Source organism: Gaeumannomyces tritici (genome assembly GCF_000145635.1).
Source record: "Gaeumannomyces tritici R3-111a-1 unplaced genomic scaffold supercont2.1, whole genome shotgun sequence".
NCBI classification, from domain to species: domain Eukaryota; kingdom Fungi; phylum Ascomycota; class Sordariomycetes; order Magnaporthales; family Magnaporthaceae; genus Gaeumannomyces; species Gaeumannomyces tritici.
This window is the reverse complement of record NW_008804545.1, coordinates 4,660,482-4,684,415: the sequence shown is the minus strand read 5'-3', so window position 1 is coordinate 4,684,415 and position 23,934 is coordinate 4,660,482. Positions and strand designations below refer to the sequence as shown.

The following is a 23,934-nucleotide window of genomic DNA, read 5'->3' as shown; positions in this document are numbered from 1 at the left end:
CCCCCCCCTCCCCCCCCCCCCCCCGGGACGCTCATCTCCGGGGTACGGCGGCAGCGTCCATGCCCGGCCAGCAGCGGCGCGGCTCAAGGTGGGCGGGCGGGTGTGGACACCACGTCGCCCGTGTCAAACGCCAAGCGGGATTGATAAACGCTGAATCGCGCCTCCCGGCATTCAACCACTCAATCGGCTCTCCTTGGTGTAGTTGGTTTATCACGTTCGACTGTAATTGTTCAAAATTGTTATCGAAAGGTCCCTAGTTCGATTCTGGGAGGGGAGAAGTACATTTTTGCACTTTTGCCGCTTTTTGTTACCCATTTGTTCCGTATAAACGGCTGTGCCGCCACGCCTTGCGTGTCTCGGCGAATGCATGCCAATGCTGGACGATGTAGTCGGCGCTATAATGCCAGAGGGTCTTCACGGGGAAGAGCTTGGAGGTTCAGCTCTGCCGCAGTGGCATTCCCAGGTGTAGGGCAGGTTTAAGTAGTACCTAGTTATGGTGTATCGCAGGTTCTTCTGTTTGCCTTCCAGGGCTTCGTTTCGCCCTGGTCTTATAGCCCCCTTTCCTCCGTATAAACTATCGGACATGCACTGGAGTCGGGCGCCTGGCAAAGCCCCATCAAACCCCGCAGTGTTTGGTGGAGATACTACAGGGACCGGGACCGCCGATGCTAGACCTGAAGAACAAGAATAAACTCATGGCCAGCTGGCAGCACTCCTAGCGGCCACCCGTGCTTTCTCCTCCTCTCTAGGGCTTCGGATGGCTCTGTGTGGTCGAGAAAGAAACGTGTATCAACCCCAGCCACGAGCCCGCTGGTGTCGTCAAGGAAGAGGGACCCGGATAGTTTGGCATCTTTGACATAGGAGATGGGCGATTCCACCATGACAGCGGCAGCTTGTGTCCGCATGAAGTCGAGATCCAGTGGCGCGAAGGTCCCTTGGTCAAAATGTATCAGCATCAGGGCACCCTCTTCGCGCCGAGGTAGATTTATATTGGAACTTACGTCCGAAGGCCTTGGCCGAGGCTAGAATCGCAGCAGGGTGAGAGCTCATGATGCCATAGATACTGTCGGTGTCCTGGCGCATCAGCCTGAGGAGAGAGCTGGCGAGTCCCCTTTCGCGAAAGCCCCGAGCCACGACCAGCTGCGTCACCCAGCAAACCGACTTGTCGCCACATCGCCAGCGGCAGGCGAAGACGTTGCCGACGAGGGCTCCATCGCTGGTAACACTGGCGTAGACTGTCGTGGCGCCCTGTGGCAGATAGTTTTCCCGAAGCCGGCGGGCGCTCAGCTTTACCCGACCTATCAAACACGGGCCAGTTAGGAAGAGGGTTCGGTGAAGGATAGTCAGGCCATATCACGAACCTTTTCTGCCTAGGCGCTCGTCCCAGATCCCGTAGTTGTTGTTGAAAAGCTTGGCGGCAGCTTCGAGCATGGCGTCCGTGATATCGCGGCCATCGTAGTAATTGAAGACTAGACTCCCCATCGTAGCCGGTATCCGTACACTGTGTGGGTTCGATAAAGCTGAATGTCGGCGTCGATTGGAACCGGACGGCCTTGGAGTGGGATGCTGAGGCCGACGGACCTGGCCGTCGCTTTTGGAAGGAGGATTCACGGATTTTAAATGGGGAGTGGTTGTCGGGTAGTTGACAAAGTTACGGTCATCTGAGTTCCACCCGTGCAGCCGAGGTAGCTTCTAGTGACGTCAAGACTGAAGTTACTAACGCCCCGACTCTGCAGTGTTCCGAAATGTCGGCAGCTGATGTGGAAGAAATTGTATTTGAAACGATGGTAGCTACTGCTGCCAGCAGGAATACTGGAATTCCCATGGAAAGTACCCAACCCGAGGAACGCCAGCACTCATAGAAAATGAAGGAGAGCCTAAAGACTGTCCTGCCAAAAATTATGGCAGCAGCTGCTGCTAGAGAGGAAGATGGTGGACTTCCCTTGCAAATATCCTGCAGATATGACGGCAGCTGTCGCAAAAAGAAAAGAAGAAAACTTCCTTTTGGAAGTGCCCTGCAAGTGATGGTGCCAGTCATAAAAAAGATGGAGAAATACCGAAAGAATGCCTTGTTCGAAAGGGCGGCTGCAATAACCAGAGAATAATGGAAGATGAACCAACCGGAGCTAGCAAAAAAGAAAAGGTAGCAACAACAGGTGAGCGAATGCCATCGACAGTGGTTGGGCTGTGGGTGTGCCAATAGTGTCTTTCACTTTCTGCAGTTGCGCTTGGAAGCGCCCTCCTCGGCGTCTGCTGACGCAGAGCGTGAGCGCTTTCTTGAGGACGCGGCCGGCGCGTCATTTCCGCTCGTCTCGGAGGCCACAGCCTTTTTGGCCGCCGACTTCTGTCGCTCATGCGCGGCCTTGTCCTCGGCGTAGGTTTTGCACCAAGGGCGCGCGGCGTCCTTTCCGACCCTGTCGGCGAGGTCGGAAAGATCGTGCCGCATAAAGTCCTGTGGGTACAGTTCGGCGTCCTTGTCGTCCATGAGGCCGATGCCAACAAATGGGTTCAGGGCAGTCCACGAGTCCGGAACACCGATCATCTTGACCCAGCTGCGGGGTTCGTAGTAGTTGTAATTGCTTTGGATCCAGGCCATGACGAGCCGGATCCGATCCCAAGTCACCTTGGCGGGCTCGAGGGACATCGGGATGCTCTTGACCTTTCCTTGAACCATTCGGCCACCGAACTCGGCCTGGTACTCCCTGTCGATCCACGCCGGGCCCAAGACCCGCAGGAAGTCAAGCACACAGTCGCGTGTGTGGCTCATCACCTCGTCGTCAGGCCGGCCTTTGAGAATGAGGCTGACCAAGGCGGAGTAGAACTCGCCCATCCGCTGCTGCCGATCCGAGTAGAATTCTACCACAGACTGGGGCGGCTCGGCCACCCAGGAGAAGTGGTTGAATGGGTGTGTGCCAAAGCGGATCGATATGATCTCGAAGCCCACCAGCATCTTCAGCAACGGCGCCTCGCCGGCCTCCTTTGGCACCAGATGCATCACTTGATGCACGTATTTTATGTCGGCTCGACATTCAAGATATGCAAAGACGGAATCTGCGACTTTCAGGATGCGAACCTCCACCGCCTTCTTCTGGTCAACCCGAAAAACAGTGTCAATCGCTTTGGAAATGGTGTCGTGGTTCCAGGCCGGGAAGGCAACTATTGCATTCGAACATTGGCGGTGCAGGTTGAGACCGCTGATGTGGATGTTGGTGTTCAGAACAAAAACGTCGACATCCGAGCGTAGAGAGTTGAAGTCTTTGATGTACTTGTTGCGTTCGTGGACTTTCATATGCGAGCGGATGGTGGCGACGCCGAAGGAGGCTTTGGCGAGAAGAGCGACGAGAACCGCCTGTGTGTGCGGACTGTTGACAAACACAATCGCTCGTTCCTTTCTTTGTCTGTAGAGATTGCACAATTCCAGCACCCGGGTATTGATGGGAGAGGTGGCGAGGTTGAAACGCAGCATTTTGCTGCGTCCTGATGGCGGGATCGAAACCGGATCGTTCTTCACCGTTCTGAAGACCCATGACAGAGGGCCGTCCGAGCAGACACTAAGGACCTTGTTGACAGCCTCGACGCAGAGGCAGCCAGCCCTGCCTCCTCGGCTCAAAGCGTTGTTGAGTACATGGCGCTGAGTGACTGTCTTCTGTTTGGCATCTTTGGGCCTCGTCAGGAACGGGTCGCGCAACGCCAGCTGGGAATAGATGGCACCCTCGAGCTCACCTGGTTTCATGGCGCGGATAGAACGAGATGTCATAAGCATCTTCCAGTTGTTGTAATCAATGGCTGCCATGGTGAGGGCGCGGATGAAAGTCAGTGTAAACTGTTTGCTGGCTGAGGCTGTGGACACTTCCTCGGCGCTAGTTTCCTCGCTGACGTCTCCATCCTCGCTGGCGTCTCCATCCTCGCCGATGCCTCCATCCTCGCCGACGTCTCCATCCTCGCCGGCGTCTCCATCCTCGCCGACATCTCCATCGTCCAAGAACTCGACCGCCATATCCTTGAGAAGAAGATCTGTTTCATGGACCAGGACATCGTGATCTCTGTCGAATTTGAGGGTTTCGGAATAAATCCGACGCGGGGTGATGGAATCCTTCGGGAAGGCGATGGCGCCGTTGGGCAGCTTGCAGGGCGTAGCCATGTCGCGCCGAACCGTGAACACACCCGCTGCCTTGTACAGCCGCTGACTGACGGCGTCAGGGTTGTGCTTATCGACGATACGGCCCGAAAACAAGGGGTTCGCCAAGTGCCACTCCCAGCCCATGTCTTGCAGCCTCATAAGGCCCCGGCGCGCCCGCTGTGGCGTCTCTTCCGTGAACCAGCAGTCTTGTCCTGAAGCGGTGGGCTTATTGTGGCTGTTGTCGAGGAGGAACCCCTGGGGCGGACGAACGTGAAGGCCTGCGTGGTTGAATATCAAGCTGACAAAGCCGTGAAGGTCTGTGATACGGTTGGAGGTTGGCGTGACCGCGATAAACCCTAGGTACCGGCAAGGTATCATTCGTACCATGCGGTGGTACTTGCCCGCCACGTTGCGGAGAACATTGGCCTCATCACAAAGAACACGCTCAAACATGATCTCTGTGTAGGAGAGGTATAGGTCGAGCACTTTAACCCACTTGTGCAACACAGTGGCGGGGCTAGAACAGAGACAAAATGTTAGACGTATTTCAAATTGTCAAGGGCAAAAAGAACAAAGGGCAACTTACCCGTCTTTCTTGTCGAGGAAGTACTCATCCTTTCCCTCGTCGTTATCACGGAACATACGCCGGCATTTCTTGTGGCTCTTGTCCCCCCAGTGCAGAGAGTCGTATTGGCTAGGCGTAGGTGGAAGGCCCTTGTGGTAGAAGACCTTTTTCTTACTTATTTCCGAATGGCGTTTGAAGAAGGTCGGATATGAGGAGATGATGACGATGCGAGCTGTCTTGGGTACATGCTTTCTCTGGGCGCATTCTTTGATGAGAGGATTCTAGCCTTCGCACCGCAAGGTGATGCCCGGCATGTATGCATGCGTCGCGGTCGCCGATCCATAATACACGTGGATTTTCAACTGAGGGAAATTGTCGCATAGCTCCATAGCCGTCTGGTAGACGAGCCGTGCGGGGACAAGAACCAGGCTCGGGCCGCATTCAATGGTCTTCCCGTTCTGGACCTCATCCTCTAGTCGACATGCGCCTAGCTCGATGGTGCGACCGTAGGTGAGCGTCTTGCCGGTGCCGACCGCGCTGGCAAGTAGAAATCTGGCAAAAGGGGACTGTTCAAGGTGATGAAGGCTGAAGGAATCTAAGCCGAAAACCGACTTGTAAGTCTAAAGTACATGGATAGGCATAATGACAGGCGCAGAGATGATAACTTACCGATCACCTGAGTCGGAAGAAAGTTCTTGTTGGGAACGCCTCCGGTGGACCAGTCACCCCAAGCGTACTTCTCGCGGTACTCCTCGGGATCGACCGCCTGGCCCTTCAGGTCGGGACCGATGTCTGGAAGATTGTCGTTGTACTTGCGTGCTCGCTTCACGCTGGCGATTAGGAGCTGTTTGTCAGAATAGTGGTCGGCGTATGGATGAGAGCTGGAGATCATGCGCAGCATGGCATAGCTGGCTTTTACTTCCTGCCTTATCCGGGCTCGGCAAACTTCCTTTTCTTCGTTCGGTTCCCGCTGTTCCCGAACCTGCTTCTCGATCCACCCGTGCTGAGTAGTCATGAGTTCCAGCGAATCCTTTTCTTCTCTGAACAGAGTGGGCAGGGCGTCAACTATGCCGGAATCGACGTGGTTCGTGATTGGCTTCTTCGCGAAGCCTTTGGAGTACATGTGCTCCAGAATGATTGCCAAGAGTCCCTCCGAGAGAGGGGGAATGGGCTTTTTTGTGACATTGGAAGGGATTGACTTGTCGTTCTGAAGCTGGCCGTCACTCAATATGTCGAATGGTGCGATGGCGCCAAGAAAGCGAGTGCGGTTAGACTCCCACTCAGCAGGGTCAGTGGCCACGTTCTTGGTACCTTTCTTGTACCGCACCACGTAGCCCTGCTCGCCTTTGGAGCGGAGCGCCCGCCCCGGTGCAGGCATATTGAAGCCGTCTTTATGGCCCTTGGCACAAAGAGGATGCGTAGTAAAAGCGGCTGGGAAACTTCTCTGAACTAAAGGTGCGGCAGGTGGTTGACTACCAGCGCAGCCCTTGCGCCATGACGGATCCTGCGTGGTTGAAAGAATAAAAAGAGGTTCAGGTTGGTGATATTGACGAGAAGTATCTGAGAAGGAAGCCCCACTTTTATAACTACTTACAATGCACTGCTTTTTTCAGCCCCATCCAAACCTTTAACCCAACTTCTCTTTCATTCTGCACCACCGGGTTCGTGTACAGCTTCAGCTAAGCTGTTTAAGCCAAGCAAGGCCACGAGGTTAAGAACAATTTACGCAAAGCTGCGAGATGCCTTTGCCAAAGGCACCCAAGGCCGAAAAGGCGCCAGAGGTGTATACACCTTTGCCGCCCACGGACAGGCTGGCTAAGCAAAGGCGGGTGAAGCAGCCGAGCTCAGCGACCAGTACCACGCCTCAAACGCCTCAGCCAGCTCCGCACAAGAAGGCCAAGATGGCCAAAGGCGACCCTATTGCGCACTCTCACGTCGACGAGGCCGGCGACGACCAAGAGGACATAGCCAAGAATCCTGTGCTCAGGAACTCCCTTCTGAACCCCGATCTGCACACTGATTTTGCTGCCGAGCTTGGCGAAATCGGTCCCGCCGAAGAGGACGTCGCCAAGCGGCCGGCGTCCAAGAACGACAATCGGCACAAAAACAAGGCCATGGATGCCCCAAAACTTGTGGCCAAGCGGCCGGCATCCAAGAACAACAAACGGCACGTCCACCGGGAAACTGACACTGGCTCGGTTTCCCTTCGTCCCGGCGAGACCAGCGGTGGCCAGCCTGTCGAGAAAGCCAACGTGGTCCGGTCGAACGAAGACCTAGGTAGCGTTCAGAAGGCACCTGCTGCCGTCGGTGTCAAGGATTCCGGTTCCGGAAAGAAGCAAGCCACCGGTAGGGCTCATTCACAGCACCCTGATGTTTCATGTTGATATTTAACGTAAGCATGCCTCTAACTACTCTCCTTCTAATCCGCGCATAGACGGGATCACTCAGGCCGGCAAACACTCCCGTTCAAAAACAGCCAGCAAGAAGCCCGAATATACATGCGGCAGCCTCATGTCGGATGCAAAGGACCAACAAATGACGCCGTCAACAGCGCCCAATAGGATTTCCGGCTCTGGCTCCCATCCCAGCTCTGGTTCCGGCCTCGCCTCCGGCTCCCTTTCTGTCCCACGCTCCCGCTCTAGCTCCCGCTCTGGCTCCGATCCCAACTCGCACGGTACCCCCTCGCCGGGCGAGGGTTACCAACAAGTGGCGCTGTCGACAAGGTCGAACAGCATTTCCATTTCTAGTCCCGTCTCCGTTTCTAACTCCGACTTGGACTCTGACCCCGGATTCGACACCTCCAGGCTCAGGGCGGCGACAGCGACCCTCGCTAAGGAGGGAATCCAAAGTTTGGCCGCTCCAATTCTGGTTTTTGGCCGTACACTCCGTCGGGCATCGAGGGCATACGATGCGGCAGCCATCGAGTCACTCGAGCGAAATGTCAATGGGACTACAGCCAACTTGGACCTGGTTGATGCTGCTACTCAGACAGTCATTGATCTTGACATGGCGAACAATGCACTTCGTCATTTGCATGAGGCATTGGTTATACTCACAGACCTCCAACGTAGGGCGGCCAAAGCACCAGCTCCGGCGATGCCCCCCCAGAGTCGTGGCAACAAGCGCCAGCGGACCGAGTAAGCGCGCCGTGAGACCTCGAATTGGACATGGTGGTATAATGGATTCACTCGTTTTCTCGCCCACAGTTCATTGTATGTTTGCCTCCTTTTCTTTCTTGATTTGGCGTTGGTTTCCATCCAAGCATTTGCCCCAGGCGGTACGAGGTTTAGGTTGAGGCATTCGCATCTGGTGGCATGAAGGCTGGGTCGAGGCATTTCGCAAGTGGCGCAAAAGTACCTAGGGGTCAAGGATCATGGCGATTTCTTGGTTGTATATAGGATTAGGTCGCGCAACCCAAGGTCCAGTCCTCAGCTGGTTGAAGGTGTCTGTCGAGAAGACTCCTCTCGCCAAAGTGGCAAACTCCCCCGTTGCCATGTCCCTCTTTCAAGCCCAAGCCCCTCCCCAAGCCGAAGCCCCGCGCGCTCCCACGCTGGCCGGCAAAACCGGACGGGTCCAGGCGCTCCCCACGCGGAGCCAGCACCTCGGAGCTTCAGGCCCCTCCACCCGGCCCGGCCCCGAATCGGGCCTTCCTCCCGAGGCCCCACTGCATCATGGCCCGGGCCTGGCCCGACCTCGACTAGGCCTCACCCCCACTCAACCCTCATTCGGGTGTCTCGCCCCTGTTGCCATCCACCCAGGGTGCATTTACAAGTGGCCCGGTTGAGCCTTGGCGTTTGCCAAAGGATGAATATCCAGGCACGAACCATTAGAAAGGAACATTGTAATGGGAATCAATAGGAAAGAAATCTACCTGCCAGAGGGTGCAGTCAAAAACATACAGGTATTATACACGATCAGATCACCGAAGCCTGTTCCTCCGCTCCCAATCCCCCGGATCCGCCAATGCCAGGAGCCCCCCTACCCACCCTTCTCCAGGCCGCGTGTGGCCCCCGAGCCCGCCCTCTCCGGGCATGGGTGATACCGGTCTAAGCAACTAAAACTATTGATAAATTTAATTAAAAGCTGGTATCCTCGCTGCACTCATGACGGCAGATCAAGTAGCAGGACGCTCCACTGAGGTCTTGTTGACGGAGCTCTTCTCAGTCTGGGGGCTTTGAGGGGCGGTATCTTCAGTCTTTTTGCCGTTGATAATGCTGTCGTGGAGGGCTTGGTGGCCCTCGACGCCCAGTTGTGGCACAGCAACCCCGTCCACCTTCACGGGAGGCGTCCAAGCCATCACATCCCGACGATACTCCACGTAGTCCATGCAAAATTCTCCGTGTTGATCTGAGTTGTTATTGTTTAAACGTTAGAGATGGTTCGTGAGCGTTGTGGTGAGAGATTGGTTAGTTCGGGTTGTGGAAAAAAAGTCACTACGTACCATCATCCATGCCGATCAGCTCAGCTTCTTCGCTGGCGCGAAGCTTGAGGCCGGGGATCAGGTCGATGATCTTGGCCAGAGCGGCAGAAACGACAAAGGCGTAGACTGAGGAGGCCACGATAAAGGCGATCTGGACGTAGAGTTGCTTGTAGTTCTGGTTGAGGAAGCCTCCAGTGACAACGCCCGTGTTGACGCCGTCGAGTCCGATGATGTAGTCGGCCGCGAAGAAGCCGTTGAAGATGAGACCGACGATGCCGCCAATGCCGTGCTCAGCGAACACGTCGAGGGAGTCGTCGATACGGAGTAGAAACTTGACTGTAGAATCGCGACGGATATTGTTAGACTCATGGGATGGTATGAAAGAGAGGGCGAGAGCGTGAGGGTGAGGGCGGAAAAGCCCCTAGACAAAATGGTGTCGACAAATTATACATACTCTTGGTGCCAAAGTTGCAGCAGACGCCAGTGACGACGCCAAGTAGGACGCTGGCCCAAGGAGGGATGAATCCCGAGGCGGGCGTGGCGGCAACAAGACCCGAGATGGTGCCCGAGCACCAGCCGACAAGAGACCACTTGCGGGACAGGCGGAAGTCAAGCAGACACCAGGTCATGGCGGCAAACATGGCCGTCAGACAGGTGTTCCAGCACGCCACGGCCGCGCGAAGGTTGGCGCCAAAGGCGGAGCCGCCGTTGAAGCCCAGCCAGCCGAACCAGAGCAGGATGGTGCCGAGGGTGATGAGGGAGACGTTGTGCGGGCGGAAGTTGTGCATCATCTTCTCGTTGCGGCGGCCCAGAACCCACGAGTAGGCGAGCGCGGACATGCCGGAGCCGATCTCGACCGGCCCGCCGCCGGCGTAGTCGAGGACGCCGTACTTGAAGGCCCATCCGTTGGCGTTCCAGACCCAGTGGGCGAGGGGGCAGTAGACGATGGTGGCCCAGAAGAAGGTGAAGACCATGGCGGGGACGACGCGGCCGCGCTCGGCGGTGGCGCCGACGACGAGGGCGGCGGTGACGCCGCAGAACTGCATCTGGTAAAAGGAGTAGAGCAGCTCGGGGATGAGCACGGAGCCCTGGGAGGGCTTGCCGAGCACGTTCATGAGGCCAAAGTTGTGCAGGTCGCCGATGAAGCCATTGGTGGTCTTGGAGCTAAAGGCCAACGAGTATCCCCAAAAATACCACTGGAAAATCACGACGCTGAAGGACATCATGACGACCCAGATCATGGACAGGGCCGACTTTCTGCGAGCGAGGCCCGAGTAGAGGAAGGCGATGCCGGGGATCATGATGAGCACCAGGGCCGACGCGATCAGGATGTAGGCCTGGTCGCCCGACTGGTACCACTGGTTGAGGTTCTCGGTGGCCGAGTCGCCGCCGAGGTCGGCATTGGTGCCATTCTGTGCCCGGTCAGCCAAGAATTAGAGCCGAGAATTAGAGGGAGAGAAGACGGCGGGTTCGGGTGAAAGACGGGACGACGTACAAACTGGGCTGGCGCCCCTATCCACGAGTATGACATGGTGAGGGTGAACTTGTCGCGTGAGCGAGATCAGAGGAACAACAGATGGAGGATGTAGTACCGAATCGCCCGTGTCGTTTTCGGGGGAGGACAAAGGAACGGAGGCGTTGTCGTGGACGGCGTCAGACGCTGTGTCTGTCTGGCCCGCGTCGTCGATCACAACTCGACTGCAGGCAGGGTCGACGTGGGGACGGGACTGGGACTCGTCACACGCGGCGGGCGGAGCTGGGCTGGGACGAGACCAAGCGGCCGGGTGCGGGCGGGATGCTTTCTCAATATATTTATACCTCCAGCCCCCGGGTGCATGTGTCGTCCTACCAAAAACGGGGCCGGGTGTGTGGGTGTGTGGGCTCGTTGCAGTTGCGTGCATACGACTAGCATGCCTCCCCCAGCATTGATATGGAAAAGCGGAGGTGCGGGCGTGCCATCTTAAACAGGAGCGAGGGCGGAGAGGAGGGCAATGTACCCCTACTTTGGGCTGTGGGCTGGCTCGGTCGACGCGGACGGGTGTCGAGCCCTTCTTTTCCCGTAGCGTCGTACCCCCGGGCCCTTCCCCGTTTTAGTTCGTTCGTCTTTCTTAATTGCCTCCCTCTATCGGCTGAAAACATTTCCCCCAAACTACGTGGGATGAGCTTGCCCAACCCCGAGGGCTGACAGGCTCGCAGGGCTCCAACATCCTGTGCTCACACCCAGGATTAGCTACGTCCAAGACGCCAAGTGTGTCGAAAGGCAAAAGCTGTCAAAAAATAACAGATAAAAGAAAGAAGAGAAAACGCGGGAGGGACAGCAAGACGGGAAAGCTACTATCCATGACCAGCCCATTTCTGTCAGAGTGGCTGACCTGTATCAATGTCCTCACCAAAAAAAAAAAGAAAAAAAAAAGGACCCCCACCTGCACGTCCCCGATCCCCGGCTCGTCCGCGGTTGCAGTGCCGCGACCAAGAAAGCGACAGGGGTTGAAAAAAACAGCAGGGCCATCCCCTGTCGATTCGCGAGATTTCAACCGGCCTCGATCCCTATTTGGCGTGGGCATTAGTTCAGCTAATGACAACAACAATGATGTATTTCCGAGTCACGTCACTGATAACGGATACGCCCTACCCCCTTATGGGGGCATTCTCTCTCCCAATTACAGCGGGTTATGTTTCCCTGGCACCCGACTAATTGCTTGATTGAAGTCAATGCCTGGAGCTCAACTTCTGTGACTTTTGAAGCACGCTTCTTTTGAGTTCTTTTGAAACACGCTTCTTTTGAAGCACGCCTCTTTTGAAGCACGCTCCCAAAGGCAGAGCGAGCGTTGAGTGCTGCTGAACCTCCCTATCGAACGCACCCGATCTGCAGCCAAGGATGCTTGTCGGAATGCAATGTGCTTTGCTAAGAGGTGGTAATCGAAGCTGGACGTCTTCTCCTACGCCTTGGAATTCTTGGACTCGATCGGCCACAGTGGTGTGTGCGCCGCGTTGACCATTCACAGCCGCCCGTGCTGGTTGGCGTCTACCATCCTGGAGGATCCGCTAGCGCAGTATCAAGCTGGTGGCAAAGCAGCGCGACAGCACATCCCTTCACTTGGGCTTACCTGGTGATCACTAGTCTTATCTTTTATTTCTTCTCTCTTTTCTTTCTTTCTCTATTCCTGGCCCTTTTGGCGGTTTCAGCAATGCCACAACGTTGGCCCAATGGTGCTAGCTAGTGTGCTTGGAAAAACTAGAAACGAGCGATACTGCAAAGGAGAGATGTACTGGTACGGTACACACACACCTGTATCTAAACCCCCACGCAAACCCCTTGAGCTGATGGCATGCAGCGACCACAGACCTGGGCCCTTCAGCCCGCCCAGAATCACGCGCTTTTTATTTTTATTTTTTTTATTCAGTTGTCGTGTGCGCAAATTCCCTTCTCGCAGCATCCCGCTCTGCCAACCCCAACTAACCCCAAGCCTACCCTAGGGTTTCACACCAACGCTTGCCTCGGTACGGCTGCCCGCATCCATCGAGAAATGGTGCCAGCTGAGATTAGCAGCAGCCGTGCTACGCCTTGCGCCCTGTCACAACCACCGGGTTCTAGGCGGAGCGTGGGAATCGGTCTTGAGAGGACAAACGCCCCCTGAAAAGTCTGACCAAAAAGCCTTACGCAGCGATAAGTAACACGGCTTACACGGCCAGGGCAGAAAACATGCCACCCAACTGCGGGGCTGCGCGACCGGGGATCTGGCCATGCCCCTGGCGGTTCGGGCAGGGAGCAGAAACCCTGCTTTGGGCATCTCCGTCGCATGTCGACCCGCTTTCTTCTAGAAACCCAAAGTGAGAATGGGCAGCATCAAATGTGTGCGCACATCTCCAAGAGTGAGCTGTTTTGTTATTGCCGTTGACCAGTTGAGATGCTGTTTGTGCTCTGGCAACATTGACCAACCCGTTCACCCTCGCAGCGGGCTCGGCAAGACATGGCGTCGCCCAAAAGCAACTTGGGGTCGGATGTCGGTCAGTACCAGGTGTCCAGTAGGGTACGCATGTGGTTGCGTCCGGCTCGCTTGGCTGTCGTTTAGCTACCAACACCTGAACACCGGAACGAACTACCGCTGTGTCTATATCGGACACCTCAAAGCGTCGGAGTGCCCGAACACTACGACGGCTTCCTTGATTGTGGGTGTCTCAAACCTTGCCATCCCTTTCTCCTACCAGGCTCTGTTTTGCGTTTGATGACCTCTCATAGAGTTCCAGGTTGGAGGCTGCCCAGAAAGTATGCACATCTGTTGCTTGGCGACCAGGACCCGCCCCAATCCCTCCAGCCGGGGAAGATCACCCCCCTTTAGCGCGGCGCTAGGCCCAGCCCCGCCGATATCCATGCACGCCTTATCTTTGAGCGGAACCAGCCAATCAGGGCCCACCGCTGCTCTGACGACAGCAAATTGGATCTGTCACCTTGCCAGGAACCCGTGTTCATCCCGGGCGAGCCCTTTCCCCTGGCTTTTTGCGGGCTGAGACGGGGAGCGGAGTGCTCAAGTCTCCAGGTCTTGGTCTCTCCGAGCACACAATCCAAGCACGAGGGTGCGCACGTGACAGTTACAGCCTCCCTCGACTCTTATCACTTGGCGGCCACCAGTCCCAAAGGCCCGGATGCCATCATCGTCCTCCGGATTCTGCCTGCAGCTTGCAACACCACCATCTTCGGCTTTTGAGATGTCCCTGGATTGTCTTACTTCTTTGGTGGTCCACTTTGCCAAGTCTGTTGAAAGTCTGATTCAACTCACGCAGCTTGGGGTATCTACTTCTAACCGGCTTCTCGATTACTGGACAATCGATAATTGGATGAAACAGATGGTAAGGAATCCGCGAGACAGGCGACTGAGCGGCATTGCATGAGCAGGCTAAGAAAACAAGACAAAAGCCGACGAGCTAGTATACATGTACAGAAATACAATCGTTGTCTAGATCTACACAATAACCCGTACCGACACGAGCAATATGTCGTTCGCGACTCTTCAGCTTTTGATGCCATCTACTTAATCCATTGGTCCAAGCCTGCTTACCTAATACAACACAGCCGGCCTCTCATTGGTCCAAGCCAGACGCACCCACGTGCTTGGCGCCCAACGTCATTCCTTTGGTACCGTACCTTCTGATCGCGTCTCAACGTGCATAGTAGAAACCATCAATTCTCAGAGGCCAAGTGGGCAGCTCAACCCTTTTGGCACAACCTGGTGCATCTGGCAGAAGAGAAGGCTGCTGGCTCTTCCCTCTCTCCACCCCACCACTGCCTCGAGCCCCGGACGCAATGGGGATCAAGCTTCCTGACGCCACAAGCATGGCGACGACCTTGACGCGCTCTAGACCCACCCCGGGCCGTGCAGCCGGATACCAGCCCGTGTCCGCCGCCGATGACGACCATGACGCCCCCGACGACGCCACCGTCGGCGCCGGTTCGCCCCTCAACGGTCCCCCCAAACAGCTTCGGCTGTCTAGGAGGGTCGTGGTCGTGGTCGTCGTGGCCTGCGTGGCCCTCGGCCTGGCCGTCAAGTTCGTCGTCGACGGCTCGTCCGTCTTCGCCCCCGTCGACGCGGACGCCGTGTCCAAGGGCCAGTGCCACTGCGCCCCGTCGCCCGACGTGCCACAGTACTTTCAGACCTCGCCGGAGCTCTGGGCCGGCCCGACGGCCACGGGCAAGGCGCCCTTCCTCCGCCAGACGGTCACTTTTGACCCGACGGCCACCTACGTGCCCAATGCTCCCCTGCAAACGGCAATCCCCATCCAGGGCATGACTCCCGATAACACGAGCATCTTTCAGATGATGGGGTTCGTGCCCACGCCTGTGAAGCTATATTGCCTCGGTAATCTACCGATACACTGACTCTGGGCAACGTGCTTGCAGCTACCTGTCTCCCTACTCACCTTCCCCGGGCTTCGGCGTTTCCGAATATTCACTACCGCCCGGAGCAGAAATCTTGCAGGTCCAGGTGCGCCCCCGATCAGTAATTTTTTTCTTGGCGGTAATGTGCCTGCCCCTAATCACTATCACGTCTGCAGATGCTATCACGTCACGGCTCTCGATACCCCACAAAAGGGGCAAATGTCGTCGGTCTTGGTGACCGAATCCATTCAGCCAAGAAAGACAAGCAGTTCAAGGCCTCCGGGCCTCTGTCTTTCCTCAACGACTGGAAGTATCAACTGGGCCACGAAATCCTGGTGCCACGAGGTAGGCGGGACCTGGCTCTCGGCTCCATCACGACGCATACGCCACTGCAGTGCGATAGCTACCACCACATGAATAAATTGTTGACGCTGCAGCATCCCAGGCCGACAAGAGCTCTTTGACTCGGGTAGGTCCCGCTTGACGGACAGCGTATTTCATCCGCCGGGCCATCTGCCATTCCCTTCCGCCTATGCTAACACAAATTCGGGCAGGTATTTTACACGCATACAACTACATAGGTCTTTACAGCCCGGCGTCCAAAATAATCGTTCGGACTACGACTCAAGATCGCATGCTCAAGTCGGCCGAGTACTTCCTGGCCGGATTTTTCGGCCTAGAATGGTGCGTACTGCAGGCTTCATACATGAACCTGTCCCTCGCTAACAACTGACCCAGGACTCGCAATGCCACCATCGAGGTCATCATTGAACAGAAAGGGTTCAACAATTCCCTTGCCGGCTACCTCAACTGCCCGAATTCTCGGAAGAGCGAGCCCGGCAATGAGGCCGCGAACATCTGGATCGACAATTACCTGCAAAATGGTACGCAAAGCCACCATCTTGGATGTGAGGGCCTGATTTGAGAGAGCTGCTGACGAAGTGCTCATATATAGCGACGGCACGACTCCGACCCATGATCGAGGGGTATATTTGGACCATCGAAGACTCGCTTGCAGCCCAAAATCTTTGTCCATACGAAACTGGGAGTGCACCAACTCATGGGGAAGATATATATACTGTCAGCACGAACTGACTTGCTAACCTCGCCGTCCTCACGACAGGTTGCCTATGGCTTCAGCCGCTTCTGCGACCTGTTCACCTACGAAGAGTGGATAGGGTTCAGTTACGCAATCGACCTCGGATTTGCTGGGAACGCTGCTTTCCAGTCACCCATTGGGGTACGTAATACATGTTGATGCTTGCCTTTGTGCTGGTCCCAGAACCCCGCGACCTACTCACGCAAGACGCAACACGCAGAGGGCGACGGGAATCGGGTATCAACAAGAGGTGATGGCGCGGCTCAAAAATCACACGCTGGGTTACTCTGGGTCCCAGATCAACGTCACGCTGGACAACAATACCGAAACGTTCCCGCTCAACCAAACGCTGTACTTTGACTTCTCCCACGACACCAACATTGTGTCAATCCTCACAGCATTTGGACTGCGCCAATTCTCGCAGCTGCTCCCGCCGTCGTCCTACCCGGGCAAGCACAACTTGACCATTTCACACATTGTGCCCTTTGGGGCGCGGCTCGACATTGAGATTATCCGGACCCCCAAGCCGCTGGCGGCCGACCGATCCGGGTACGTGGAAGGCGGGGAGACCAAATACGTGCACTTTGTGCTGAACCAGCGCACGGTGCCGCTAGGATGGAGTCTCCCAGAGTGCGACGCCTCTCGGGTCGACGGCTGGTGCGAGTTCGAGGCCTTCGTGTCCTCGCAGGAGAAGATGGCCGGACTAGCCAGGTACGACCACGCCTGCTTCGGCCAATGGGACGACATGCCGTACGGATCGGTTACGGATGGCTCACCGCCCTAAAAAGGCCCTCGATGCCGGTGCCGATGCTGATGTGGGGGGGCGCGAAGGCACAGCGCACCACGTCTCCAAGACTAAAATCTTTGTTCTATTCAAAACAGTCTGTAGTTAGGGATCCAATCTGAACGGCCGATTTTAGCTCATTCTATATGCACAACCCTGTGAACACAACCCCGTGAACACAACCCCGTGATACGCGGCATGAAAACACGCAGACCCCTGCACCGGTGGAATCTGCTACTAGGCGTCCCTCTACTAGGCGTTCCTCTACCCTTGCAGGTTGTTTTCCAATCTCGATGGCAGTGGCATCGGCTTCACGTGTCCCACACATGCAGCTGGCTCTCTTGGCCCAGCGCCCCCCGCCTTTTTAACTAGGCGGGTGACGGAACAGCGGGCCGTGCTTACCCGTCGGTGAGGTGGCTGTGGGAGCTCTCTGGCGTTTTGTGAGCCGAGAGTCGGTAGGTAGACAAGGAGGGAGGAAGGAGGCTCACAAAGAAGGGAGGAGAAGGGGGATGTGGTCCCGCTTACATGGAAACGTCGACATTGTGCTAGCCCACAACGGCCTTCAGCTCTCCGGGTTGGCGTCGTTATAGCCGCACTCGTTGTTCTCGCACGCGCTGCACAGCTTGACGTTGCCGTCGACGAGCTCTTTACAGCCGCACGGCGTGGCGTGGTGATCGCAAAGCTTCGAGGCCATGTCCATTGTCGATCCCGTATCTCTCTCCCTTTGGTTGTTTTCTTGGCGCCCTCCCCCCCGTGGTGTACCCTCGGGTAATAGCTGACCGCTCGTTTGGTGATTAGCTGTCTGTCTGGTAGGGGGAGGAATGCTCAAGATAAAAAGAACTAGCAAGAACAAGAGCGGGCGCCTTGGCAACCAGACTGGACTGGCGGTAAGGGGCTGTGGAAGAGTCTCGGAGTCTACTGGAGGTGAGAAATGAGGAATGCCAAGACAAATATGAGGAGGTGAGAGGTAAGAGCAAGAGAGGAGAGAGAAAGAATGAGATGACCGTCGACGGAGAAGTGGTATAAGTATCTCGAAAAGGGACACCGTATGATTTTGCGGCTGTACGCGAACCTACGTCCCCTTTTGCCATTCCTTTTATCTGCTTCTCTGCCGTCCCTGGTTGTTTTTTTTATGTTTTTTTTCCCTCTTGTCTTTTATTGCTGCAGGAGGCGCATGGCCCCGGCAGGCCCCTCACCTCTCTCTCTCTCCCGCAGGACACACCGGATCTTGATGGGAGAGCCTGCATGATCTGGTACTTTGGTCCGCAAATGTCCTACCTGGCGCACACCGCATCCATGGCAAGTCGCAATGGGGCCCCCCCGGCCTGAACGCGTCGGCCGTTCACGTGGCAAAGACGCAAGGGTGACGAAAGCGAAAATTAAGATATTCCGTCCAGTCCCCCGGGAAGAAGGGGGACAGGGAGAGCGGGTAAAAAGCGAAACACAAAACATCCTCCCCCCATAAAATAGAGCCCGAAACAAGGGCCCAAAGAAGGAGGGAGAGAATTCCGAGTGGAACGGAGAGGGGAGAAGAAAAAAAAACAAAAAACAAAAACAAAAACAAGGGTTGCCAACCCTGCCGTGTGCGTGTGACGAAACTCCCATATCCATGATCCGAACCCATCGCAAGCTTGCGCCCACCCACCCTCTTACCGCTAGGGCGGAAGGCCCCGGGGTCAGATCCGGTTCGGTGGCTTAGGAGATGGGCATGAGACAAAAAAAAAGAAAAAGGAAGAGGGCCATGCAGGACGGCATGAGCGGGCATCCCGATGGTGCCCCGCGGAAAAAGAAAAAAAAGGAAAAAAATATGTGGGTGGTCGGGCGGACGGAGCAACTATCCTGCGTCTTGGCTTTGTCAGAGATTTTTTTTTCTTTTCTCTCTCTGTCAAGCTTACACACATGTTGGCTCATTGTCGGGCAGTCAGTCGGGGGCTTCAGATCCGCCTCTGTTCGTGGTGAAACCTCTGGCCCCGTTTTCTCGTGGCTGTCAACAAGACCGACAGGCCGGGGGAGGAAGTGGGAAAAGAAGAAGAAAAAGAAAAAAAAAAACGAAGGAAAAAAAGAGGGCCCCTTTCCCGCTTCACCGGTCTGTCCCCCTACCGGTTCGTTCGTCTACTTCCCTCCTCGGCAGCTGGATGGGATCCACCTATCGACGCCCAGCCCACACAGGGCTGTTCCTACCTGGTTCCAGCTGGCGAAACGTGGTGGCCCGCCGGGGCTGGGAGACGTCACGCACACATTCCATTGTGGCCTTGCCCCTTGGGACGGGTAGTTCACCCGAGTCGATCTCGGTGGGGAAACAGAACCAGAGCCAGAACTAGAACCTGCTCGGGGCAGGTTTGGTGGTCGCGTGATAGGGGGGTGATGGCATCGGGTGAGGGAAGGGAAGTGGAAAGGGAGGGGGGTTGGACTGTTGACCGGGTCGGGGCGGCGGCTTATGCCGCGGCAGCCACAACGCATATCCTGCTGGCCCAATCGCGGGGATGGACGGATGCAGGAATTGCTGCGCGCGCGCCGGCGTGTGACGGCCGGTGAGGCCGACAGGTAGGATGTACCTGCCTAGTAGGATGTGATGGCAGGGGGGCCACGGAGCCGAAGCGCTCTCACCCCCTCCCTTCCTCCCTCCAACGACAGGCGGGCCGTATGTATTGTGCGTTGCATGCATGGCATGGATGGCCGGGAGGGAGGGAGGGCCCCTGGCGTTTTAGCGTTGGCGGGCGTGTCTGTGTGTCTGCGTATCTGCGTGCGTGGCTGCGTGTTTGTTTTGTTTGTTGGTTCCGTTGTGACATCCACCGGAAAACAGCCCTCGCCCCCTCCTCTCCAACCGTCTCGAACTCCACACACACGCACACACACCCCACGCCGCATCCCAGCTGGCAGTTGACGAGTGTTTGGATGAAGAACGTGCACGAGGCCAGGCACAGAGGACCACGCATGACGATTCATGACGTGAGTTGAGGGTCGACAGCCTTCCAAAATCTTAAGCTTGTAGGGCTGCAGGGAGACGGGGTCGACAAGACCCACGGACAAGTGTTTCGCTTCCCGTCTCCTTACAAGGCGTTCATTTCATTTCCCTTCTTATATCAATATACATCAGCATCACCTCACTTGAACCGAAGACGCCAAACTGTCAATCATCAATGTCTCTCTTGATTTGGCCGTCATCCCATGAATTGATCGCTTCCATCCAACTATGTCCAGGCCGACGAATCCATCCCCATTCGCCCTTATCTTCGAGGGGACAACAGCAGAAGACAAGGCAGGGGGTGATGCAGGGTAGTTAAGTATGCGACACGAAGTGAAAGCCGAGACACCCCAAGGCCTAACCATCTCCAAAACGGCGTTGTTTGCTGAGGCAAATCGACAACGAGCGAGACATGGAAGCCGGTCTAGCTCTGCCGCGACGAGCCACATCCGAGGTGGTATGGTAGTTTGTCTCAGGTCCTGTCGGCTGACAGCCCAGATCGTAATCCAAGATGAGCAACAAAACATGTGCTCCGTCAAATGCCAGTCAAATCAAGCAACGCGACTCCGCCAAATATGCAACAAACATCGACGTCCCCTGATGTAGATTTTAAGAATTAAGACGCAACAGTACCATTGCTGAGTGGTTTGGGTATCTCTGAGCGCAAACAGAAGCGAAGATTAAAGCGTAATGAGGTGAAACCGAGACAGCTAGGCCCCAATGGCGACTGGGGGTGAATTTGCTTGGACCGGCTGGTTGGCTGGAGAGAGGGAGTAGGCCTGTTGGAGTGTGGGTTTAGGCCAGGATGGCGACACCGGCACCCAGGAGTCCGAGCATCAGGCCGCTCTGGAAGAAGACGGCGCTGCCGCCGCTGCCAACGGGGAGGGTTACGGGCGGGGTGAGGGTAGGCGCCGGCGGCAGCGACGTGCCACCCGTAGTGACGATCTTGGTGGGCGCGTGAGGCATGTATGAGGTGGCGTTCTTGGAGGGCACGGGAAAGGCTGACGTCAGGTTGGCGGTCGGGTAGTAGGTGCTGCTGGTGCTCATGACGGAGCTGGTGGTGGTGTTGACAGCGGTGCTGATAGAGCTGGAGCTGCTGGTGGAGCTAGTGCGGCCAGGGCAGTTGGAAACCTCGGGGTTGCACGTGGTGATGGTGATGGTCCTGGTCATGGTGGCCGTCGACGTGGTGGTGCCCGACGTGGTCTGAGCCGCGGCGAGGGCGGCGAAGGAGGCGACGATGCCGTAGACGACGTTCGAAGCGAGCATCTTGACAGTGGGTGTGCCGGTTGAGCGAGCGTGGGCGACTCTTGTGTATCGGTGAAGACCTGCGTGTGCTCCGTTTGCTGTATCGGGGCTAGCAAGGCGGGCTGCTTTGATCGAGGTGAGAAGGCCGACGAGGATCGAAGACGACGGACGAAACGAATGGGGTTGAACAGAGGCAGGTGATGACAAGGAGACGGTAGAGAGCGGCGCGCTGAGAAACAGCTGGAAAGAAAAAATCCTTTTCGGGGGGTTAAAAGAGTGAATCGCAAGATGCGGGCAACGGTGCGGAGCGAGCGAGGAAGGGGAAAAAGGGGGGAGGTCGGAGCTACAGAGAGCGGGCCCATGCGCTCTATTTAATCCAAGGCCCCAGTTGGCGACAAACGGCGTGCCCAGGGCGCTCCTCGGCAGGGTGAGCGCGACCAGGGCGGCAGCGTGGCCAGGTCGCTGGCAGGCCCGCGCCCCAGCGGCGCCCCTGGGAGAGAACCCACTGCAAACCCACTAGCCCCAGCGCTGCCCATGCTCGCCGCCCACTCACGGGCGCGGGAATTTCGGGTGCGGTGGGGCGAATGGGGATCGACCTCTTGGTGCTCATTCCTCATCTCTCCATTTTTCGCCATTTGGCTAAGGGGAGCCGAGAATAACAGGCTTTCTGACTGGCCCACCCGGCCTCTGACTGGCCAGCGCCAGCCCCCAATTCCCAGCCAACATGGCCAAGGGTCAGGGGCTGCAGCTGTTCCTGGTGCCTTGCAGCAGCTGTTCGGGTGAATCCAGCAGGAGTGGCTGCCCAGGAAGTGAGCGCTGCAGGAACGCGGCTGCTTACACACCACACTGGCCCTCACACACACACACACCACCAGCAGGGACGACAAGACACGCGCCATTGAGATCTGACAAGAACAAGTGATGCGCCCACCATGTGGCTGCGTGTTGTACCAGCGTTGCCTGGGTAAGGGTGTGCGAGTTTGCGGGTGTGGGTGCGTCAGCGTCAATCTTAGCATGGGACAAAAACAACACAACCAGCCAAAAGAACACGACAGATCAACCAGCCTCCCTCTCCCGCTGGTCCGGACGTCGTGGTCGCATTGACTTCAATCACTGCAGAGCACGGTGCAATGTGTAATGGGAAGTAGCAGCGACCGGGGGCTGTGCGGGCCGGCGTGCAGGCTCTCGAATCGTCGGCGGCCAAGGTCTGTAGCCAAGAAGGCCAATCAAAGGGGTGGCTGGGTTGAAAGAGCCTGTCGTCGGCCTGGCATCTGGGCGAAGGCCTCTGGGCCTCTGGGCTGCTTTTCGATTGCTCAATCGATTCGATCCGGCCGCCCAACCAGCAATCTCGAGCCCGCACCCAGGTTGCCACGTCGGATTTCCGGCGGCGACGAGGCCTGGTGCCAACGTGCCATGCATCTGCCAGCTCGTCGGCGGTGGAGATGAGCATGTCTCTGGTGCCAGCCATGGCCGTCGACGTCAGGGGGCCGTTGTCGCCCAACAACTGGGAGCAGCATTCCACCGAGAGTGCTCTCCCTCGCGCTCTGTTTCTTTACCGCTTTGGGGGGTGCACAGGACGGTAACGCCGCATGTGGACGGCACGCCGTTGGCGTCGGACTGTGCTGTGTATGCCGGCTTCCTCTCGTATGAGTTGTGCACCGATGCATTTGTGGTGCTGCAGTTGTTATCCGTGGCTGTCGTGTTGGCCTGATTTTTCTCAGAAATGATGCAATAACCCGTGCTACACACTCCCTACAAAGCCCAACAGCCGAGTGCAGCGTTCCGTCTTGGTCAGCCTGCCACGGAAACGGCGCAGGCCCTGAATCGCGCGGCCAGACCCGGCCAGGCTCGCCAGACCCCATTCCAAGCCTGAGATGGGGCCTGAGATGGGTTCGTTGCGGCGACTTGCCGTGCGCATCATGTGATGCAGACAATAGAGACGCGCTCAATGTCAATTGCGCCGACAGACTGCCATGTGTTTCTGCTCTCGTCGCTGGATTTGGATGGGTTTGTTTGTTTCGTTGCCATGTCCATCTACCAATCCAATGGAGAGCCCTGGCATTGGTCAGGTCAATTGATCTGAAACCGAATTGAAGTGTGCCCCTCTACCGTAGCGCGGGGTCCCTCAATGCATGTGTCTGCCCGTCGTGAACCCCTCATTCGGCCACTGCCGAGCACTGGCCCCAAGCTGCTGCTCCCCATGCCCCGCCCTTGACCTGTGCTCCGCCGACGACATACCCGCCCGATTTGCCTGAGGCACGAAGCTGCTGTCCTGCCGAGGGAACGCGACGTGAATCTCCCCGTCTCCCTACCTACCTAACCACCCGCCAAGGAGACCTCACCTCCAGCGAGCAGCCACCCACATACACACACCCGCCCGCCCGTCATGGCATCCTCCGCCGCTGACCAGCCTGCTGCTGCCGCGGCAAAGCCCGCGGCGACCTACTCGACCGACCCGGCCCTCTACATCTACACCTCCCTGACGGCGGGCAGCTCCCACATCGTCACGGCCACGTCGCGCCTCGAGACCATCCTGCGCGCGAACCGCATCCCCTTCAAGGCCATCGACATGGCCACCGACGAGAAGGCCCGCATGCTGTGGGGCCGCCGCGCCGGCAAGGACGAGTCGGGCCGCGCGCGCAAGCTGCCCGGCCTCGTCCAGGAGGGCCTCATCCTGGGCGACCTGGTCGAGATCGAGGAGTGGAACGAGTACGGCGAGCTCAAGCAGCACGTCAAGATCTTCTACGACGACTTCACCCAGCCCTCCATCAGCCAGGCCCCCAAGATGCCGCCCGTCCAGCCCAAGCGCGCCGTCCCGCCCGCCGCCGCGTCCGCAGCTGCCGCCGGCGCCGTGGCCGCCG

The 23,934-nt window shown here is 57.1% G+C and overlaps 8 protein-coding genes and 1 non-coding gene across 9 annotated transcripts in view; 5 read left to right on the top strand and 4 right to left on the bottom strand.

Moving 5' to 3' along the window:
- Positions 1-187: 187 nt before the first annotated feature.
- GGTG_20013 lies at positions 188-277 on the top strand. The gene has a single exon. It is a non-coding gene; the product is annotated as a tRNA-Tyr (tRNA).
- Positions 278-443: 166 nt separating this feature from the next.
- Positions 444-1,557, bottom strand: GGTG_01478 (hypothetical protein). Its single transcript, XM_009219245.1, has 3 exons — positions 1,362-1,557; positions 1,002-1,298; positions 444-934 (listed from the first exon to the last, which is right to left on the bottom strand). Exons 1-3 carry the CDS (start codon positions 1,480-1,482, stop codon positions 669-671), a joined length of 684 nt encoding a protein of 227 aa, XP_009217509.1. The 5' UTR covers positions 1,483-1,557; the 3' UTR covers positions 444-668.
- A 652-nt stretch (positions 1,558-2,209) lies between these two features.
- On the bottom strand, positions 2,210-6,063 carry GGTG_01477 (hypothetical protein; the record flags this gene model as incomplete). The annotated part of the gene is made up of 4 exons (XM_009219244.1): positions 2,210-4,637; positions 4,707-4,859; positions 4,980-5,280; positions 5,355-6,063. The coding sequence occupies 4 exons, from the start codon at positions 6,061-6,063 to the stop codon at positions 2,210-2,212; spliced, it is 3,591 nt and encodes a 1,196-aa protein (XP_009217508.1).
- A 361-nt stretch (positions 6,064-6,424) lies between these two features.
- GGTG_01476 (hypothetical protein) lies at positions 6,425-7,826 on the top strand (the record flags this gene model as incomplete). The annotated part of the gene is made up of 2 exons (XM_009219243.1): positions 6,425-7,031; positions 7,120-7,826. The coding sequence occupies 2 exons, from the start codon at positions 6,425-6,427 to the stop codon at positions 7,824-7,826; spliced, it is 1,314 nt and encodes a 437-aa protein (XP_009217507.1).
- A 264-nt stretch (positions 7,827-8,090) lies between these two features.
- GGTG_01475 (hypothetical protein) lies at positions 8,091-8,469 on the top strand (the record flags this gene model as incomplete). The annotated part of the gene is made up of 1 exon (XM_009219242.1): positions 8,091-8,469. The coding sequence occupies exon 1, from the start codon at positions 8,179-8,181 to the stop codon at positions 8,467-8,469; it is 291 nt and encodes a 96-aa protein (XP_009217506.1). The 5' UTR covers positions 8,091-8,178.
- A 31-nt stretch (positions 8,470-8,500) lies between these two features.
- Positions 8,501-11,486, bottom strand: GGTG_01474 (ammonium transporter MEP1). Its single transcript, XM_009219241.1, has 4 exons — positions 10,601-11,486; positions 9,560-10,517; positions 9,127-9,441; positions 8,501-9,032 (listed from the first exon to the last, which is right to left on the bottom strand). The coding sequence occupies exons 1-4, from the start codon at positions 10,634-10,636 to the stop codon at positions 8,800-8,802; spliced, it is 1,542 nt and encodes a 513-aa protein (XP_009217505.1). The 5' UTR covers positions 10,637-11,486; the 3' UTR covers positions 8,501-8,799.
- A 2,951-nt stretch (positions 11,487-14,437) lies between these two features.
- Positions 14,438-16,863, top strand: GGTG_01473 (acid phosphatase; the record flags this gene model as incomplete). The annotated part of the gene is made up of 9 exons (XM_009219240.1): positions 14,438-14,925; positions 15,002-15,086; positions 15,157-15,325; positions 15,426-15,449; positions 15,535-15,664; positions 15,719-15,864; positions 15,936-16,060; positions 16,104-16,220; positions 16,300-16,863. 9 exons carry the CDS (start codon positions 14,438-14,440, stop codon positions 16,861-16,863), a joined length of 1,848 nt encoding a protein of 615 aa, XP_009217504.1.
- Positions 16,864-19,732: 2,869 nt separating this feature from the next.
- Positions 19,733-21,386, bottom strand: GGTG_01472 (hypothetical protein). Its single transcript, XM_009219239.1, has one exon. It carries the CDS (start codon positions 21,092-21,094, stop codon positions 20,624-20,626), a length of 471 nt encoding a protein of 156 aa, XP_009217503.1. The 5' UTR covers positions 21,095-21,386; the 3' UTR covers positions 19,733-20,623.
- Positions 21,387-23,068: 1,682 nt separating this feature from the next.
- GGTG_01471 (hypothetical protein) overlaps positions 23,069-23,934 on the top strand; it is a 2,583-nt gene continuing 1,717 nt past the window's right edge. Inside the window, exon 1 of the mRNA XM_009219238.1 lies at positions 23,069-23,924. Within this exon, the coding sequence (XP_009217502.1) occupies positions 23,460-23,924 (465 nt within the window). The 5' untranslated portion in view covers positions 23,069-23,459. The remainder of the gene's footprint in view (positions 23,925-23,934) is intronic.